The sequence below is a fragment of the Gopherus flavomarginatus genome, chromosome 20 (assembly GCF_025201925.1).
Source record: "Gopherus flavomarginatus isolate rGopFla2 chromosome 20, rGopFla2.mat.asm, whole genome shotgun sequence".
Taxonomy (NCBI): domain Eukaryota; kingdom Metazoa; phylum Chordata; order Testudines; family Testudinidae; genus Gopherus; species Gopherus flavomarginatus.
This window is the reverse complement of record NC_066636.1, coordinates 228,194-247,904: the sequence shown is the minus strand read 5'-3', so window position 1 is coordinate 247,904 and position 19,711 is coordinate 228,194. Positions and strand designations below refer to the sequence as shown.

The following is a 19,711-nucleotide window of genomic DNA, read 5'->3' as shown; positions in this document are numbered from 1 at the left end:
CTAGACCAGATTCAAAATCTGGGTCTGTGTCCGTTGGTCTGTGTCCATTGGTCTTTGTGCTGCTTTTCTTTGGGTGTTGTCCCAATGCTGCTCAAAGAGGGTGTTTTCTAAAGAAGGTGCTTGCTTCTAATCCCTGAGGCCGTCAATATGTCTGCTCTTCTTTATTGGGCCCTCTTGACAAGTTGTATTGTCCTTTGCTCTGGCTCCCATTCCCTCTTCAACTGTTGTAGCTGTCTGGAGGTGGGTGTCTTCCAAGCCTCACTCATTCACACCTCATTCAGTCAATAGGGCAATTGATTACAGAGTGGGGGGAAGATCTTATTCTACTTCTAGCAAAAAGGCACATGTTTCTTTTACTTTAACTATACTATCCTTAGGGGCTATAACATTTGATACAAAGTTTTCTACCAATTTTCTATATAGGGATCTAATACAAAGTTGTATGAAAATAAAGAGGCACAATGCCAAGTCATATGAAATACAAGATAACATCATGCCAGATGCAATGTCATAAAGATACTTAATACAGAAAGATACTTAATACAAAATAACACAATGCAACGTTATAAAGATTTATAGAGATAGTTAATACAGAGATTTCTCTACACACAGGGCTGGGTCAGACCCAGGGACACAGCCAGACACTAGCACACACATCAATGAACACCTACGGCACACACACACACTGGGCTGTCCCATCCAGACACTGGTGTGCACATAGCACATCCACACGTGCACACACTGCCCTGGCTCAGAGCCAAGGGCCCAACAGCACCCGCAGCTCTTGCAGGGCTGAGCTGGGATCCTGCCCCTCCGTTGGTTCATCACAGGCAGCAGCGTCACCGTGTGGCTAGTCCAAGAAATGCGCAGGGATGGAGCTGCTGGGAAAGTCCCCCTGTTCTCCTTTTCCCAAAGGGACTGGCGGGGGCAGCAGGAGCCAACCAGCGCTGCCCAGGGGCGAGGGGGCAAGTGGAGCAATTTCCCCAGGCCTAGGGCCCCACAGGGGCCCCCACTAGAATATAGTATTTTATAGTATTGCAACTTTTTTTTATGGAAGAGGGCCCCAAAATTGCTTTGCTCCAGGCCCCCTGAATCCTCTGGGCAGCCCTGGAGCCAAGCACCTCTGCAAGTTGTGCCCAGTATTGGGGTGAAGGCTCAGGACTGGGAGCCTCAAATCCTGGGTTCTATCCCTAGTACCATGTAGGGTGACCACATTGTACTTTGCCCAGGGTTTTTTTCAGTGGAGATAAGGCAAAGCTCCACTTTTACTGGTAATACATGTATTAATCCACACTGTGTCATATGCTTATGAGATATAACTTAGATAATGTTTTCACTCCTCTTAGGTCATAGAGCCAAGAAGCGATTACACTCACACTCACAAGCTCACTCCATCTTGTTGTTACCAAGTAGTTGCTCCCCTTAACTTCACTGGCCTCACCTGGCCAGTTAGATGTGGGAGAGGTGGAGCTGGGCTTCTGCCGATCCGGATCAATGCTCTGATGTTGGCGAGACCTGGGATCCTCTGCAAGACACTCAACATTTAGAGTGGCTTCCCTCATTCAAATCTGTGCCAGATTCAAAATCTGTGTCTGTGTCCATTGGTCATCTGTGGTGCTTCCTTCTGGGTGTTGTCTTAATGCTGCCACATTTATTTTCAAAGAGGGTGTTTTCAAAACAAGATGCTGGCTTCTAACCCCCAAGGCTGTCAGTATGTCTGCTCTTCTTTAGTGAGCCCACTGGGCAGGTTTTATTGTCCTTGGGTCTGGCTTCCATCCCCTCTCCAAGGGTTGCATCTGTCTGGAGATGCTGCCTTCCACACCTTGCTCAGTCACACCTCGTTCATTCCACAGGGCAATTGATTAAAATGGGAGGTGCTGAGGGGGAGATCTTATTCTACTCCGAGCAAAAAGACATTTTCCTTCTACCTTAACTATCCTTAGGGGCTATAATATTATACTAAGGCTCGATACAAAGTGTCTATATAAGGATTTGATACAAAGTTCCTATATCAAAGGACTTGATACAAAGTTGTTTGAAAATAGAGGTTACCTACGGAAAGACTTAATGCAAGGTTCTATGAAGAGGCACAATACAAAGTCATATGACAATGATACACAGTTCTGTGAAGATGCTTAATGCAGAGATTTATCTACAACCAGACAGCAAATGTGAAAAAATTGGGATGGGGGTGGGGGGTAATAGGAGCCTATATAAGAAAAAGACCCCAAAACAGGGGATGAGGGGTTCATGCTGTGGGGGGGGGGCTCAGAGTTGGGGCAGAGGATTAGGGTGCAGGGGGATGAGGGCTCTGGCTGGGAATGAGGGGTTTGGGGCATTGGAGAGGCTTAGGGCTAGGGCCAAAGGGCAGGGTAAGGGGAGCCTGCCCTGCCATTAACAGATGGCAGGCGCTAGGACCCAGGGACAGCAGACAGCAGTTCTGCCGGGAGCCGTTCCACTCTGGGAGCAGGAGCAGGAGCAGGCAGGGACTCCGGCGGGTGGGGGTCGGACGGGGGGGGGCGTGGCGGCGGAGGCCGGGATCCGTTCCAGGCAGAGACGCAGCAGCGCGGGGGGGGGGAGACCCGCAGGGGCCCGGGCCCGGGGCCCGATCCAGGCAGGGCCGGGGGAGAGACCCAGGTCCAAATATTGCTGGAGCAGGGCACCCGGCCCTGAATATTCCTGGTGCTCGGGCACCCCAAATATATATAACCTGCCGCCTATGACCATGTCCCCCTCCACAATCCCTCCCACAGACCCTGTGTCCCCCCAGCCCACTCTTCTCCCACCCCTACCCCATATATAAAAAGTTAAATTTCAGTGTCAGAAGGACCCAGGTCCTCAGCTGGTGTAAACTGGTGACAGCCCCTTGGGCTGGATGGTCGTTTAGTGACTGACCCCCAGCTGGGCTCTGGGCCCACTGACTCCAATGGAGCTAAGGCCGATTTACACCAGCTGGGCTCTGGCCCAGGACAGGAGCTCCACCTGCAGCACTCTGGAAGCAGACACACGCTCTGTGGTATCTCAGCTCATCCAGTGACGGGCCCACCAGCAAACTCTATGAACCTGAGACAAAGCAGTTAAGACTCGAAGCAGGAACTGGCTGTAATGGCATGGAAAAGGGGCACAGAGACGTGTATCCTGGAGCTGGAAGTTGGGGTCCTGGTGACTGCTGTGGTGGGAACAGACCCCAAGGACTCTAGCTGGAAGCAAACCCAACCTGAGTGAAAGGGGCAGGGGAGATTTTGCTGGTCAGTGAAAGGTCTCTCATAGCTGGTAGCTGTGAGCCCACAGCTGGATCAGGGTCTCTTTCCCTTTTGGGGTGTCTGCCCCAGAGGGGAACCCAGAGAGGAATTTCAGGTATCCTGCCTCCACCATGGGCAGTGTCCAAGGCTCTGGCAGTAAATTCAGGAGGTGGGTGGGACGTTGCAGCCCATATGGTTTTATAAAAATATACTAATGAGTGAATATAGTGTAACTGGAATACGCTTCATGCAAAAGGTCTCTTGTAAGTCATCATTACAAAGCTTATAATCCACTGAGTGTGATCATCCTGTTACCCTGCCCATTAAGGCAGGAATGTAGCTGAGGTGGGAACCTGGCATGTTTGTCTCTGACCCTGCCCATCCCTGGTGCTAGGCTCCCAAGGGGCCTTGCAGTGACCCCAACCCTAACTCTGCTCCTTTAACTGAGGTTAGGACATGGGGCAGGGACTCAGGACTCCTGGGTTCAATTCCCAGCTCTGCCAAGGACTCCTGGTATAGGCCAGTCCCTGCCTCTCCCCCAGCCTCAGGTCCCAACAGTAACATGGGGGAAAACATTCTTGCCTTTGAGCTCTGTGGGGCAGCGACCATCTCACCATCTCTGTGCAGTGCCCAGTATGATGGGGGCCCTGAACTTGGTGGGGGTAGGCTGGGTGCTGCTCAGACCACAGATGAGATGGGGGGCCCATCATATTGGGCTCTACACAGACCCCCCACTGAGATTGGGGGACCCCTGTTGTGATAGGGGCTGCACAGACACTCGCTAACAGGGTGGTCTGCCCCCTTTAAGGAGGCAGGATCCCTGGGGTCAGCCATCCCTTTAAGCAACAGGTGTTCAAGGGAGCAGCTACCCAGGTGAGGAATGGTGCCAGATATCATTAGGAGCCAGCCCGGGGCTGAGTGCAGGCAGATATCTGGGGAGGGTCCCTGTCTGCATCATGCCCAGCCCCATGGAGGAGGGCTGTGGACCCTGAACCACAGGATAGGGGTGTGAGTCCAGGCAGGAGGCCAGTAGGAAAATCTCTCCAGCGAGGTTGGGGGCTGGCTGAGCTCCCTGGTGCAGAGGGACCCGGGAGCTGGGAACCAGGGCAAAGCAGCAGCCCAAGAGGGTTGGCCTGGGACTGAGAGGCTGTGCTGGGCTGGGCTGGGCTGAACTGACAGAACAAATCAGCCCCCAGAAAGGGGGACGTTGTCCTAAGTGCTTCTGGCTATGAGGAACTGACTGCAGGGGCCCTGCAGGGTCCCCTTGTGCCACAAGGGGGCGTGCTCTGGCTCAGCGCTGCCACTCCCTGGCTGAGATGGGCATTTGTGTCGCGTTGATCCTTGCAGAGACCCCCTGGAGTTTGGGTGCCCCTTTGTGCTGGGGGCTGCACAGAACCCCTGAGATGGGGGTCCCCATGGTGCTCGGTGCTGCACAGACCAGCCCCCCGTTGCCCCGGGCGCTGCAGAGACACCATGGGATGGCCCCTGCCTTGACCAGCTCACAGTCTCAAAGCCAAAGGCAGGATCACGCTCCATCTGGGAGCAGAGGCCTGGACAGCAGCAGGGACTGGCGTGAGAGCACCCAGGGAGTCACCAGCGGAGCTGGGAATTGAACCCAGGATTCCGGGGGCCAGCCTGGAGCCTGAACCATCAGGGCAGCCTGGCCCTGCCTTGTATCCAGCCCAGGTGGGGCTTTCCCCCCAGACAGCATTGACTGATCTGGCCCTGGGGCAGGGCTGTGGGGAAGGAACATGGGTCTTTTCTCTATCACCCCCCTGTTCCCTAACTGCCTAGCAGGAATGGGGGAGTGGGCAAGTCACCCTGAGAGGGCTGCTGGCTCAGCAGGCACCTGATCAAGGGGCAGATGGGGGTCTGGGATATTGGGGTGTAGGTCTTCCAAGGAAGGTAACCAACCTGCATTCAGTGAGTTGTGCAAGGAGAGGCCATGCTCCTCCAGTCTTAGCTAGGGTGGGCACCATTCCCGGGGTTCCAGGACTCCTGGGTTCTATCCCTGGCTCTGGGAGGGGAAAGGTATGTCCTGGAGCCCAGACTCCTACGTTCTATCCCTGACTCTGGGAGGGGAGTGGGGTCTGGAGGGTTGAGGGGGGCATGCCCGGGAGCCAGGACTCCTGGGTTCTCTCCCTTAGCCTGACAGAGCCCCTTCCTGCTCAGCCCAACCCTTGGGGACCCAGCCCCCCCATCAGTAAACGCTAGTCCCGGCTGATACTTATCCTGGCCGGCAGGGGGCTCCTGGGCCTGCCTGACGCCAGCGGACTCGGGGGGGGACCCGAGAGGGGTGCGGGCAGGGCCCGGCTGCATCCGAGACGGGCGGGGGAGTGTTCTCTGCCCCTGCCGGGGGTCTGGAGTGCGGACCCCCCGCTGTGCCCTGGTCCGGCAGGCGCGTCTGGCACCGGCCCCTGAGCCGCGATTCCGCTGCGGGGGCCTTGGGTCCAGGTCTGACCGTGGAGGAGGGTTTAGGGGCAGGGAGGTGCCTGACCCCCGGGGTGTCCCCCGCCTGGGGATCCCCACGTGAAGGCTGGGGGAAGACAGGGGGAGGGTCCGTGCTGCTGGGTGCCAGGCTGGGGGGAGGGGGACTGCGCCCCGGTTCCTAAGGCCTGGGGGCGCGGGCCGGAGCCCCCCGACTCCCCAGGCTGGGTGGGGGCGGGGCGGGGCGGAGCTAGCGCTGGGGCCGGGCCGGGTTCATGACTGGGCTGGGCAGTGGCAGGAGGGCGCAGAGGAGAGCGACACCGGACGGACACAGCGGCGCCGGCAGGACACCGAGCCGAGCTCGAGCCCAGCGGGGCCCCCCTGCGTCCCATGGGCGCGCCCCGCAGCCTCGTCTTCTGGAGCCTGCTGAGCGGTAAGGGTTGGCTGCGGGGGGGGGGGGGGCGTTCTCCTTGGTCCCTCCTGTGTCTCCCATTCCTCCTGCACCCCCAGATCCCCCGAGCTCTCCGGCGTCCCCAGATCCTTCCTGTGTCTCCCATCCCTCGGCCCCCATCCCTCCTGCACCCCCAGATCCCCCGATCTCTCCGGCGTCCCCAGATCCCTCCTGCGTCTCTCATCCCTCGGCCCCCATCCCTCCTGCGCCCCCAGATCCCCCGATCTCCCCTGCACCCCCAGATCTCCCGGTCCCTCCTGCGTCCCCCCTCTACTCGCCCCGAGGCGCCCCAGTCCCTTCCCTGCATCTCCATCTCCAGGCTTTATGCCCCCCCCCTCCGAATTCTGCCGTCTCACCCCTGTCCCTCGGTCCTGCCCCAACCCCCGAACTCCGGCCCTTGGCCTCTGCCCTCTCCAGCTCCACCTACCCCCCGATAAACTTTCTCAGTTCCCAAGATGGCGAGGTTCAGGGAACCTGTTTCTCTGGCTGGGTGCCGGGGGCGTAGCCTTCGGACTCTGATCAACTGAGTGTGTGTGTGGGGGTGTCAGTGCCTATTATTCCCCTTCCGCCCTAAGGAATGTGGGGAATTTCAGCCCGAAACGGGGAAACCTCGTTTACCCCGGCAGCTCCCCCCCCGAAGCATGGGGGTGGGGTCCTGGTCCCCCCATTGTCCCGGGGTCTGTAGCTGATGGGGTGAGGGTGGCTTGTGTCTGTTCCAGACCTGGCTGTTGGGTGGTTGCTGGGATATCGCGTCCCCCCGTGAAAAGCGCTTTGCTCACAGCCATAGGGGCAGCACTGCGGCTGCTGGCGCAGGGGCCGGCTCCGCCTTGGCTCTGGGGGGGTGGGTCCTGCGGGAACAGCTGTGAGAAATCACCGGGTCCCAGGCCAGCCCGGGGCGTTGGTGCAAGAGAAAAACGGTATCACAGAAACTGTGGATCTAGGGAAAAGTGAACTACTGGAAGGAAAGCCTCTGAAACCGAAACTGGCCAACAGGGAGTGACTCCGCTAAGCTCACTCTTCTTTCATCTCCGTGTAAACACTGGGTTAGCAGGGCCCCTAAACCTGACACCGATCCCTCCCCCATGCTCCAGCTGGGATACCTGGGGTCGGTTGTTCTGCCCCTGTGACATAGGCCTTGTCCATACTAGTAGGTTTTGCCTCTGTGGCCAAACTGGTCTAGCTAACATGGCAACCAGGACTGGCAATTCCTTGGCCCCGTCCTTCACTGGGTGGGCCCCACATTCTGGGTAGAGCCCGGTCCCTGTTCTGCTGGGCAATGGGCCCCTGCAGTCCAGCTGTCTAGGACCCCAGAACCGGTCCCCCCGGAGCCTGCAGCTGTGTAAACAGGACCTGGGAATTCTGTTATGTGTGGTATCACCACTTCCTGTTCTGAGAAGCAGAATGAGCTGTGTGGGTGGCACCTTTATCCTGGTCTGTGTGCCTGCTAGGCCTTACCCTGGAGCAATTCACCAAGGAGTGTGCTGGATTTTTAAATCAAGGTGGCACTTTTAAAATCTAGATGGGTTTAAACAATGGCTGTCAAGTATCAGAGGGGTAGCCGTGTTAGTCTGGGTCTGTAAAAGTAGCAAAGAATCCTGTGGCACCTTATAGACTAACAGACGTTTTGGAGCATGAGCTTTCTTGGGTGAATACCCACTTCGTCAGATGCATGTTGCATGTTGTTAGTCTATAAGGTGCCACAGGATTCTTTGCTGCTTAAACAATGGCTGTACTTCAATTGGAGTTATTGTGGGGCAGGTCTCTGGCCTATGTCGGCCAGGAGGTCAGACCAGATGATCCCAAGGGCCTTTCTGGCCTTGGGCTCTATTGTACCACTGGCTTCTAGTGGAGACCAGGTATGGGCCAGCCTAGCCCTGCCACTCAGGGATGTGAATGGGTCACTGTCCTGGTCCAGCCCACGCTGCCGGTCGCTCAGTGAAAGCTCTGCCTGCGTGTGCTGCAGTCATGCCCAATTGCTGTGTAGACGCACCCCACGCCCACGTCTCGGTTCCCCACCTGTAATATGGGGATGTGCTCTTTTCCCCAGCTCATGGGGTGTGGGGGATAAACTTGACTAGGACAGCAAAGGAGGCCATATAATGGCATAGTGCAGCCCTGTCCTTGTTTCCTATAGGACTGCTCTGCCATTTTAGCTAGAAACAAATCTTGCCTCTGAAGTCTTTTTTTTCTTAGTCTAAACAGCCCCCCGGCTTTCCAAGGGAAACGGGAACTCCTGGGGACATTTCGTTTTCTTTGTGGGTTTTTGACAAAATGGATTGAAAATTTGCATTTTTTGGGGATTTTTCTGGGTTGACCTGGAGGGAAAACAGCAAAACAACACCCCCCCGCCCCCGCAAACCATAGACCCCAGGAAACTGGAATCTTAGCTTGGTTGGAAAATGCTTTGGAACATAAGAACCGCTGTATTGGGTCAGACCAAAAGTCCATCTAGCCCAGTGTCCTATCTTCTGACAGCAGCCAGTGCCAGGTGCCCCAGAGGGAATGAACAGAACAGGGAATCAGCAAGTGATCCATCCCCTGTTGCCCATTCCCAGCTTCCAGCAAACTGAGACTAGGGACACCATGGCTGCCCATCCTAGCATTGTGGAATGAAAAATCCTGACTGTTTTCCAGCACCCCCAGTTCCAGCACCTGCGCATTGGTCTGACCCTGCTTGGCCCCTCCGAGCACCCCAGCTATTCTTGTGGGAGACATGCAGTGCTGTGGGTCCTGGCGTCTGTGTGTCCCTCACTGCTGCTGGAAATGATGTCAGTCGCTGAAAGGGAGGGAAGGGAAGCCAAATTTAACAGACTTGGAGGCTGAATTGTGTGATGTACCCATCGCACTGCCTGCCCCTGTGTATACAGGGGAAGGACCCTGCACACTCACGGCTCCTGTCTGCAGCGACTGCATGTGCTCAGCGTCAGTCCAGTGTGATTGTTGGCCTGAGGCAGGTCTAGCAGAGAGAGGCCCTGTCACGGAGTGTGGGGGAGTCCGGCCCTGCACCCCTCTTCCTGGGACCCACAGTGACTCTCAGCCAGTCAGTAAAACAGAAGGTTTATTGGACAACAGGAACACAGGTTACAGCAGAGCTTGCAGGCACAGTCAGGACCCCTCCACCGAGTCCTTCTGGGCTTTCAGGGTGCTTGGATCCCAGCTAGGATACCCTGAATTCAGCCCATCCAGCCCCAAGCCCAAACTCCAACTGCTTCCCTCCTGCCACTCCCTTCCTTTGTCCCCTTCCCGGGCAAAGGTGTTGACCTTTCCCCTCCCTTACCTAGCTCAGGTTACAGGCTCTGGCATCGTCCATCTCCTAAAGTCCTCCCCTGCTCTCCCACTCCCCACACAGACAGTCCCTACTGCATCACATCTCTCCCCCCTTCGAGACTGAACTGAGCGGGGTCACTCTGCCCAGTGACCTGGGGAAGTTCAGGGTCCCCTCTCCGGGACAACGCATCCGCTGTCAGGTTGGCACTTCCCTTCACATGGACCACGTCCATGTCATAGTCCTGCAGGAGCAGGCTCCACCTCAGGAGCTTGGCGTTGGCTCCTTTCATCTGGTGCAGCCAGGTCAGGGGAGAGTGGTCGGTGTACACGGTGAAGTGTCGCCCAAAGAGATATGGCTCTAGCTTCTTAAGGGCCCACACCATGGCCAGGCATTCCTTCTCGATGGCCGCGTAGCTTTGTTCCCGGGGTATCAGCTTCTTACTCAGGTACACGATGGGGTGTCTCTCCCCCTTTTCATCCTCCTGCATTAACACCGCCCCCAGTCCCGTGTCTGAGGCATCGGTGAACACCATAAAGGGTTTGTCAAAATCTGGGTTTGCCAGAACTGGGTCGCTAACCAGAGCCTCCTTCAGCGCCCGGAAAGCCTCCTGGCACTGCTCAGTCCAGATCACCTTGTCTGGCTTCCCCTTTTTGCACAGTTCAGTGATGGGGCCGGCTATGGCACTGAAGTGGGGCACGAACCTTCGATAGTACCCCGCTATCCCAATAAAGGCCTGGACCTGCTTTTTGGTTTGGGGAGCAGGCCAGTCTCTGATCACCTCCACCTTGGCTGGTTCTGGCTTCAGGCAGCCGCTCCCCACCCGATGGCCCAGGTAAGATACTTCAGCCATCCCCACCTTGCACTTCTCAGCCTTTACTGTTAACCCAGCCTTTCGGAGTCGGTCCAGGACTTGTTTAACCTGGGACACGTGGTCCTCCCAGGTCTGGCTGAAGACGCAGATGTCGTCAATATACGCCACGGCAAAACTCTCCATCCCCCTCAGTAGCTGATCCACCAGGCGCTGGAAGGTGGCCGGCGCTCCCTTGAGGCCGAAGGGCAGGGTCAAAAACTCATAGAGCCCCAGAGGGGTGATAAAGGCCGATTTCAGCCTGGCATCTGCGTCCAGCGGCACTTGCCAGTAGCCTTTGGTAAGATCCATAGTGGTGAGGTACCGTGCACCTCCCAGCTTGTCTAGGAGCTCATCAGGCCTGGGCATAGGGTAGGCATCAGATACGGTGATGGCATTGAGCTTTCGATAGTCCACACAGAACCGGATTGACCCATCCTTCTTGGGAACCAGCACTACTGGCGAGGCCCAAGGGCTGGAAGACGGCTGGATCACCCCCAAAGCCAGCATGTCCCTGACCTCTCTTTCAAGATCCTGGGCAGTTTTACCAGTGACCCGAAAAGGGGAGCATCTTATAGGGGGGTGTGACCCGGTCTCCACCCGGTGGACAGTCAAATTAGTGCGTCCAGGCTGGTTGGAAAACAGCTGTCTGTACAGATGCAGCACCCCTCTGATCTCAGCGTGCTGGCCCGGGGTCAGCTGATCAGAGAGGGGAATCGCCTCCAGGGGGGAACCAGTTTTTGTCCCAGGGAATAGATCCACTAAGGGGTCATCTCCCTGCCCCTCCCAATGTCCACACACGGCCAACACCACATTCCCCCTGTCATAGTATGGTTTCATCATGTTCACGTGGTACACCCGACGGTGATGTGCCCGGTTTGACAGCTCCACCACATAGTTTACCTCATTCAGTTGCTTGATAACCTTGAAGGGCCCTTCCCAGGCGGCCTGGAGTTTGTTTCTCCTCACGGGGATAAGAACCATCACCTGATCCCCGGTGGCGAAGGCACGGGCTCGGGCTGTGCGGTCATACCAGACCTTCTGCCTCCTCTGGGCTCGGGCCAGTTTCTCCCTGGCCAGGCCCATGAGCTCGGCCAGTCTTTCCCGGAAGGTCAGGACATACTCCACCACTGACTCTCCCTCGGGAGAGGCCTTCCCCTCCCATTCGTCCCTCATCAGGTCTAGGGGCCCCCTCACCCGCCTTCCATACAACAGTTCGAAAGGTGAAAACCCAGTAGATTCCTGGGGTACCTCCCTGTACGCAAACAGCAGGTGAGGTAAGTACTTGTCCCAATCTTGCGGATGCTGGTTCATAAATGTTTTTAGCATCATCTTCAGCGTCCCGTTGAACCTTTCTACCAGCCCGTTGGACTGGGGGTGATACGCTGAGGCCCAGTTGTGCTGGACCCCACATTTCTGCCATAAGGACCGGAGCAGGGCCGACATGAAGTTGGACCCCTGGTCCGTTAAGACCTCCTTGGGGAACCCCACCCGGCTGAAAATTGTCAGCAGCGCATCTGCCACTGTGTCTGCTTCGATAGAGGACAAGGCCACCGCCTCGGGGTAGCGAGTGGCAAAATCCACCACCACCAGGATGTATTTCTTCCCTGACCGGGTCGTCTTGCTGAGAGGTCCCACTATGTCCATGGCCACCTTCTGGAAAGGTTCTTCTATGATGGGTAAAGGCCTCAAAGCTGCTTTCCCCTTGTCCCGGGCCTTCCCCACCCTCTGGCAGGGATCACAGGATTGGCAGTACTGTCGGACATGGGTAAAGACCCCAGGCCAGTAAAAGTTCTGTAGCAGCCTCTGCCTGGTGCGCCAGATTCCCTGGTGCCCTGCGAGAGGGATGTCATGGGCCAGGTACAACAGCTTGTGACGGAACTTCTGGGGAACCACCAACTGCCTCTTGATCCCCCATGACTCTACTTCCCCTGGGGGAGCCCATTCTCGGTACAGGAACCCCTTCTCCCACAGGAACCTCTCCTTGCAACCTCTCCTCATGGTCTGTACCGCACTAAGGTCAGCCCGGTCCCGGTGCTTCCGCAAGGAGGGATCTTTCTGCAACTCGGCCTGGAACTCAGCAGCTGGGACAGGAATGGGGACCGGCTCTCCCTTGCTGGCTGGGTCTGAGGCCGCAGCCTCTCTGCACCGTGCCCCTGGGCGTTCCCCGCTCCCTGAGTTAGGGTCCTGCACCTCAGGTCGAGTACCTTCCCCGTTTTCGGGGTGCAGTGCCATTTGCCGACTCTGACTACGAGTCACGACCAGGGCACTCTGGGTGTTAGTAGGCCAGTCCTCAAGGTCCCCTCCCATTAACACGTCAGTGGGCAAATATTGGTGTACCCCCACATCCTTGGGGCCCTCCTTGGCCCCCCATTTCAGGTGTACCCTTGCCACGGGTACCTTGAATGGGGTCCCGCCCACGCCCATCAGGGTCAGGTAGGTGTCGGGCACCATCCGATCTGAGGCCACCACCTCGGGCCGGGCCAGCGTCACCTCTGCGCCCGTGTCCCAGTACCCAGTGACCTTCCTCCCATCCACTTCCAGGGAAACAATGCACTCTTTCCGGAGGGGCAGCCCCGCGCCCACCCGGTAAACCAAAAACCCGGAACCGGGAGCATCCATAGGTGGTATGTTGCCAACCCCCCTTTCCTGGGAATGTAGCCCCTCCTCCGATTGGGTTTTTACCCAGTCCACCCTCTGCGGGTTGGGTCTGCTTGGTCTGTCCCTGAGCTTGGGGCACTGGGCCCGTATGTGACCTTGTTGGCCACAGCGATAGCAGCCCATATCTCGTGGGTCCCCTTGAGTGGGTCGGAGGGACCTGCTGCTGGATGTTCCCCTTTTGGGGGGGTTCTCCATAGGCCCCCTTTGGGAGGTCCCATGTTGACTCTCTCTCTGCGTTGAGGCAGGCCTGCTCCTTCGAGACTCCTCCCTGCCATCCCCTGCCCGACTGTCCACAAATTGGTCGGCCAGCTGGCCTGCATGCTGCGGGTTCTCCGGCTTCTGGTCCATCAACCACAGCCTCAGGTCGGACGGGCACTGCTCGTACAGGTGCTCCAGTATGAATAGGTCAAGCAGGTCCTCTTTAGTTTGGGCCCCAGCTGTCCACTTGCGGGCATACCCCTGCGCCCGGTTGACCAGTTGTAGGTATGTAACCTCACGGGTTTTACGCTGGCTCCGGAACTTTTTCCGGTACATCTCAGGAGTCAGCCCAAACTCGCGGAGCAGGGCCTGTTTGAACAGTTCGTAGTCCCCTGCCTCCGCCCCTTTCAGTCGGCTGTACACCTCCACGGCTGTGGAGTCCAGTAAGGGAGTGAGAACTGCGATCCTGTCTGCAGGGTCAACCCTGGGCAGCTCGCAGGCATTCTCAAAGGCCCTCAGGAAGGTATCTATGTCCTCCCCCTCCTTACGCCGGGGCAGCAAGTGCTTATCAAAGCTCTTTGTAGGCTTGGGTCCCCCCTCACTCACCGCAGCTGGGGCCTCACTGCTCCTCAGCTGGGCCAGGTCCAGCTCATGTTTACGCTGTTTCTCCTTCTCCTCCCGCTCATGTTTACGCTGGTTCTCCTTCTCCTCCTGCTCACGCTGGCGCTGGTTCTCCTCATGTTCACGCTGTTTCGCCTTCTCCTCCAGCTCTCGCCTCTTTAACTCGAGCTCCTCCCGTCTCAGCTCCCTTTCATATTCCAGCCGCATCCGCTCCACGGATGCCGAGCGTTGCCGGGAGGATCCCCTGCTGGGGGGTGGGCTTCGCCAGGCAGATCCCCTGCTGGCCGGGGGTGTCACGGTGCCCTCGGTATACACTGGGCTCCTCCCCGCCCTTCCTCTACGCCTAGGAAGGGGGGGTCTCGGGAAGCCCTCGTCCGCCGGCTGACCACTCCCAGCGGGGACAGACACTGGTGCCTGCGCTGCATCTGCTCGGCTGCTTCCCTCAGCGACAGGGCTCCGTTCATTCATGCGGTCTCCCTCCTCCAGCTGGGCAATCAGCTGGTCCTTGGTGCGTCTCCCTGGGTGCAGCCCCCTCTGCTTGCACAGCTCCACCAGGTCACACTTGCGCCGCTTGGCATACATCTTCCTGCTGGCCACTCACAGGCCGGGGTGCTCGCCGCTCCCCACGGTTTCCAGGGGACCCCTAGTGCACCAGCCCTTCTTGAGGTCACCACCTCTCTGCCAGGGTCGAGCTGCAGACTCCTCCGCCCCTGGGACCGCTCGCTGCAATCCCCCGGGGGACCCTGTTACTGCAAAGTCCTTCTCACTGGGCACACACTCCCAGGGGTTAACCACCCCTTCGTTTTACTGCTCCCCAGTCACTTACTGCAGGAAGCGCCGTCCACGGGGTGCAGTATATCCCACCGCTGCCACCAGTTGTCACGGAGTGTGGGGGAGTCCGGCCCTGCACCCCTCTTCCTGGGACCCACAGTGACTCTCAGCCAGTCAGTAAAACAGAAGGTTTATTGGACAACAGGAACACAGGTTACAGCAGAGCTTGCAGGCACAGTCAGGACCCCTCCACCGAGTCCTTCTGGGCTTTCAGGGTGCTTGGATCCCAGCTAGGATACCCTGAATTCAGCCCATCCAGCCCCAAGCCCAAACTCCAACTGCTTCCCTCCTGCCACTCCCTTCCTTTGTCCCCTTCCCGGGCAAAGGTGTTGACCTTTCCCCTCCCTTACCTAGCTCAGGTTACAGGCTCTGGCATCGTCCATCTCCTAAAGTCCTCCCCTGCTCTCCCACTCCCCACACAGACAGTCCCTACTGCATCACAGGCCCCCATCCCCCTGCTCAGTGAGAGCCGGGCACACCCTACCCTGGACTGACCCTCTGCCAGCTGGCTGCAAGTCTCCCTGTTCTGGTGGCAGGCTGCTGGGTTGGGGGCCAGTACGGGTGCTGTCTAGGGACACTGGGAACTCCCCCTGCACAGGGCACTTCTGCAGGAGGGTAGGGGGCTTTTGCAGTACACCCAGGTGCTGTAGATGTCAAATATTCTGCTGAGAGGAAGGCAGGGTGCGTGCAGTGTGTGTAGGGAACACTGCGGGCACAGGTCCTGCCAGTGACTTGCAGTCACTGTGTGTACAGCTGTGCTGTACGGATACAGGTTGTGGGGAGGAGGGTGTGTAGGAATGTAGGGTGTGTTCTGTTTGTATTGGGCACCGGGTGTGCCAGGGGTCACCCTGTGCTTAGGAAGTGCAGGTCTGCCTGCTCCAGGGGGGCCCAGTGCGCTCTAGCCCACAGGTTCCCACACTTCTTTTGCTGCGCTCTCTTTTGGAGTTTGGTGTCCCATGAAGGCCTCTGTCCCCCTGGGGAGGGAAACACAGCCCTTGTGTGGAGGGGACAGCTGGAAAAGGAGGACAGCCAGGTGGGGGCGGGGGGCGGAGAGTAAGTCCCCACACACCTGCTGCACTCACTAGGCAGCAGCTGCTCCAGTGGCCCACAGAGCTGGGCCCCACTGCTGGTCTGGGCTTTTGACCTGCTGGGCCCGGTTGCAGCACGGCAGGGGTTTGGCACCATGATGGGGGCAGCTGGGCCAAACCCGAGCCATGCTGAGCCCTGCGTGCTGGCTTGTCCTTTTTAACCCAGGGCTCTGCCCAGCCCCAGTCCGGTCCCTGGAAACCTCAGGTGTCTTGGTCATTGAAAACCCAGCAGCCCCACTCCCCTCCCCGTCCCCTCCCCCTGAGCCCAGCACAGCCTGCCTGAGCCAAACAGACAGGCCTGGCATTAGCATGAGAAAGGCAGGCTCAGGGCCCAGCCTGGGAGCATTAACCCCTTCCTCTCCTGCCAGCCACACTGGGAAACCCCTGGATGCTCAGGCAGTTGGAGCTCATGAAAAGCCCCTGGACTGCCCCTCTGGGCTCCTGTGACAGCACTCAGATTCATCCTGCTCCATGAATCACACCCCTCCGCCCCCTCTGTTGGGGGAGTGGGGGTGTCTGTGCATTGGTGCAAACACCAGAGCCTGTCCCAGAAGTAGCTGTTTTCCTTGGGAGATTAAAAAAAATAACCCCCCTCCAAATGTCTTATGAAAGTTTCCCCTGAAGAATGTTCAGGGTTTTGACAGAAAAATTAAATGTTTGGGAGGGATAGAGACTGGGATCTGGGGCAGGGTTATAGAGAATGGGGCTTCTTGAAAATATATATATATTTAATCTATTTTCACCAAAAGTGGAGAGGAATTGGTCAAACCCAGACATCGCACTGGGCAGCTCCTTATTTTCAGCAAAGCTGGGTTTGCAAAAATCATGTTTCAATGGGAGAAAACTGCAGCACTAGAGCCAGCTGCAAGGAATGGAGTGTCGACATCCCTGTCCCCAGTGCAGACTGAGTCAGAATCCCCATCGAGCAGCTCTGCACGTCTGCCCCCTTCTGCCTGGGGTTACGGGACCAATGTCTGCGGGGTGCTCAGGCTGTGGTCTCCTCGCTGAAGCTGCAGCTGGGCCGTAGAAGGGTCCATGTTGTCGCTGCTGCACAGCAGATTTCCGCCATGTTGAGCTGGAGTGAATCCTGGAGGTCCTGTCCACTGAGTGGGATTTGACATAAGAATGGCCACACTGGGTCAGACCAAAGGTCTATCAAGCCCAGTATCATGTCCTCTGACAGTGGCCAACGGCAGGTGCCCCAGAGAGAATGAACAGAACAGGTAACCATCCAGTGATCCATGCCCTGTCGCCCATTCCCACCTTCTGGCAAACACAGGCTAGGGACACCATCCCTGCCCATCCTGGCTAATAGCCATTGATGGACCTATCCTGCGTGCATCTATCTAGCTTAATGTTGAACCCCGTTATAGTATTGGCCTTCACAACACCCTCTGGCAAGGAGTTCCAGAGGTTGACAGTGTGTTGTGTGAAAAAATAGTGTTTGTTTTAAACCTGCTACCTATTAATTTCATTTGGTGGCCCCTTGTTCTTGTATTATGAGAAGAAGTAAATAACACTTCCTTATTTACTTTCTCTATACCACTCATGATTTTATAGGCCTCTGTCATATCTCCCCTTAGTTGCCTCATTTCCAAGCCAAAAATTTGAGTCTGGAGCATCCAGGAGCTTGCAAAGATCTGTGGACTTGACTGGCCTCCCTGCACCCCTGTGAGGTTGGGAACTGCCCCTATCCACAGATAGGGAAACAGAGGGATGGGGAGATTCAGTGACTTGTACTAGACTAGAACCCAGGCTTGGCACCTCGCCTACGGGCAGAACCGGTGAGCCTGGCGTCATTTGTATTGTGACAGCACCTGTCCACCCCCATTGTGTCGGGTGCTGCAGGGGCCCCAGGGGTGGTCTCTACCCAAAGAGCTCAGTCTGAATAGCCAGAGGGGATCACCCTCCCCTCGCTACCCCTGGGATCGGAGGCTCAGGAAGAGGCAGCGGCTGGCTGGTGACAGAGCTGGTATGTCATGGCCCAGACTGTACCAATAGTTAGAAGCCAGCCACCAAAAAGACCACTGGTGCCAGGGATGGTGTGGGAAGTTGCAGGGCCATGGTAGAGATGTTGCCTGCACTGGCCCCTTTGCGCTGGGGCCCTGCTGCATTGGGACAAGTAGCCAATGCAAAGCCCATTGACTTAGTTTGCACTGACGGAAGGAAGGGAGTGGGAGAGGCTGCAGGGAGCATCCCAGTACTGTCTGTCCCTGGATAGAGCCCACTCCATAGTTCCCCCTGCACTGCGCTGTGCAGTGCACACCCCTGCCCCCCTCCCACCCTCTGCCTTTCAGCAGCCACTCCCCGGCCTCCTTGTTCCAGCCCTAATCCTAGCTCTGCCCTGCCTTTGTCTCCAATGCACCAACATTCCTCAGATACCCTGGCCAGGGGACAGCATGCCCACCGCCTGCATTAGTGGGGAGTGGGGGCTGGGAGCCTGGGCTCCTGGGTTCTATCCCAGCCCTGGGAGGGGAGTAGGGTCTGGTGGGTTAGAGCGGGGGGCTGGGAGCCAGGACTCCTGGGTTCTCTCAGTAGGTTGGTGTTTAGAGTGGGGGTTGTGTTGTAGCTCTGTTTGCTGTGTCTGGCAGTGGCAGACTATAGGCCCTGGTGTGGGGGATGGAGAAGGAGCAGGAGCAGGCTCCTCGGTAATGAACTGAAGAGATGAGCTGTGAAGCGCTGTCTCTGCTCGTTGAGATCTCCCTGAACTGCATGGTCCCCCTGGGCCCTGCGGGACAGGGAGCGTAATCCTGGCGGACGTGCAACCCCCACCCCGCACCTCAGCTGCGATGCTGCCTTCCTGGAAGTGACTCTTGGACAGAGATGGGGGCTCGTTGCAGCGGCAAGGCAAGGGACATGGCATCCTAATGTGGGGAGAGACTGCTCTGTCCTCTGCAGCTACAGTCCTGAGCCAGGACTCGGGTTCTAACCCCAGCTTGTGGGGGGATGTCTAGTGGTTAGAATGGGGGGCTGAGAGCCAGGACTCCTGGGTTCTAACCCCAGCTTGGGGGTGGAGGAGTGTCTCATGGTTAGAGCGGGAGGGAGGGCTGAGCGCCAGGGCTCCTGGGTTCTAACCCCAGCTTGGGGGGGATGTCTAGTGGTTGAGTGGGGGGCTGAGAGCCAGGACTCCTGGGTTCTAACCCCAGCTCGGGGGTGGGGGAGTGTCATGGTTAGAGCGGGGGGAGGGCTGAGAGCCAAGACTCCTGGGTTCTAACCCCAGCTTGTGGGGGGATGTCTAGTGGTTAGAACGGGGGGCTGAGAGCCAGGACTTCTGGGTTCTAACCCCAGCTCGGGGGTGGAGGAGTGTCTCATGGTTAGAGCAGGGGGGAGGGCTGAGAGCCAGGACTCCTGGGTTCTATCTGTAAGGTTAGACAAGTGTCCTTCCTGCTTGTCCCTCGGTTTCCTGTCTGTAAAACGGGGATACCTGCTCCCCCTTGCCGTTGGGCACCTGCCTCTCTGAAGGGCAGAGTTGCGTCTCATTGATCCTTCAGTGCTGGCCTTGGAGTGGTAGGGCTGTGACTGGCTTCCCAGTGAAGGGACTCAGGGAGCAGGGACAGGTCTGCCAGGGTGGAGGGTGCAGTCCTGCGGAGATTGCAGGGACCCTCCCCCTTCTGTTACTCTCTCAAGGGCTCCTGTGTCCCCTTGCTGACCTGCGGGCAGCTCCACCTTCTCCCAGCCTATCACCTGCCCCACAACCTCTGGCCTGCCTTCCAGCAGGTTCGTTCTCTCCCCCACCCTGTCCGCAGTCTGGCACCAGGCAATTAGGTGAATGGATCAGCCCCGCTCCATTGAAACCGCTTTGTCTGCCTGCTGCAAGTACATCAAACAGCACTTCCCTCTGCTCTGGCTGCACTGCTCCACCCTCGCCATGCAGGGCTGCTTCCTGGTGGGTGACCTACTTCTCCCCTCCCCCATCATTTGCATGTATTTAAAAAAACCAGGAAGAATCAAAATCTCCCCATCCCAGGGGCCACTTGCTGCATCTTGTGGGTTATATTTTATTAGTCTGTATTGATTGGCCTTGGACACCTCCCTCCCCCGTTTCCCCCATCCGCTCCCTGGATTCCCCGGGGCTGC

At 57.5% G+C, this 19,711-nt stretch overlaps 1 protein-coding gene across 2 annotated transcripts in view; it reads left to right on the top strand.

Annotated features, from left to right (window-relative positions):
* The first annotated feature begins 5,956 nt into the window (after positions 1-5,956).
* Positions 5,957-19,711, top strand: part of NECTIN2 (nectin cell adhesion molecule 2) — a 43,562-nt gene continuing 29,807 nt past the window's right edge. For both annotated transcript variants that reach the window (XM_050930839.1, XM_050930840.1), the window contains exon 1: positions 5,957-6,102. In XM_050930839.1, the coding sequence (XP_050786796.1) occupies positions 6,060-6,102 (43 nt within the window). In that variant the 5' untranslated portion in view covers positions 5,957-6,059. The remainder of the gene's footprint in view (positions 6,103-19,711) is intronic.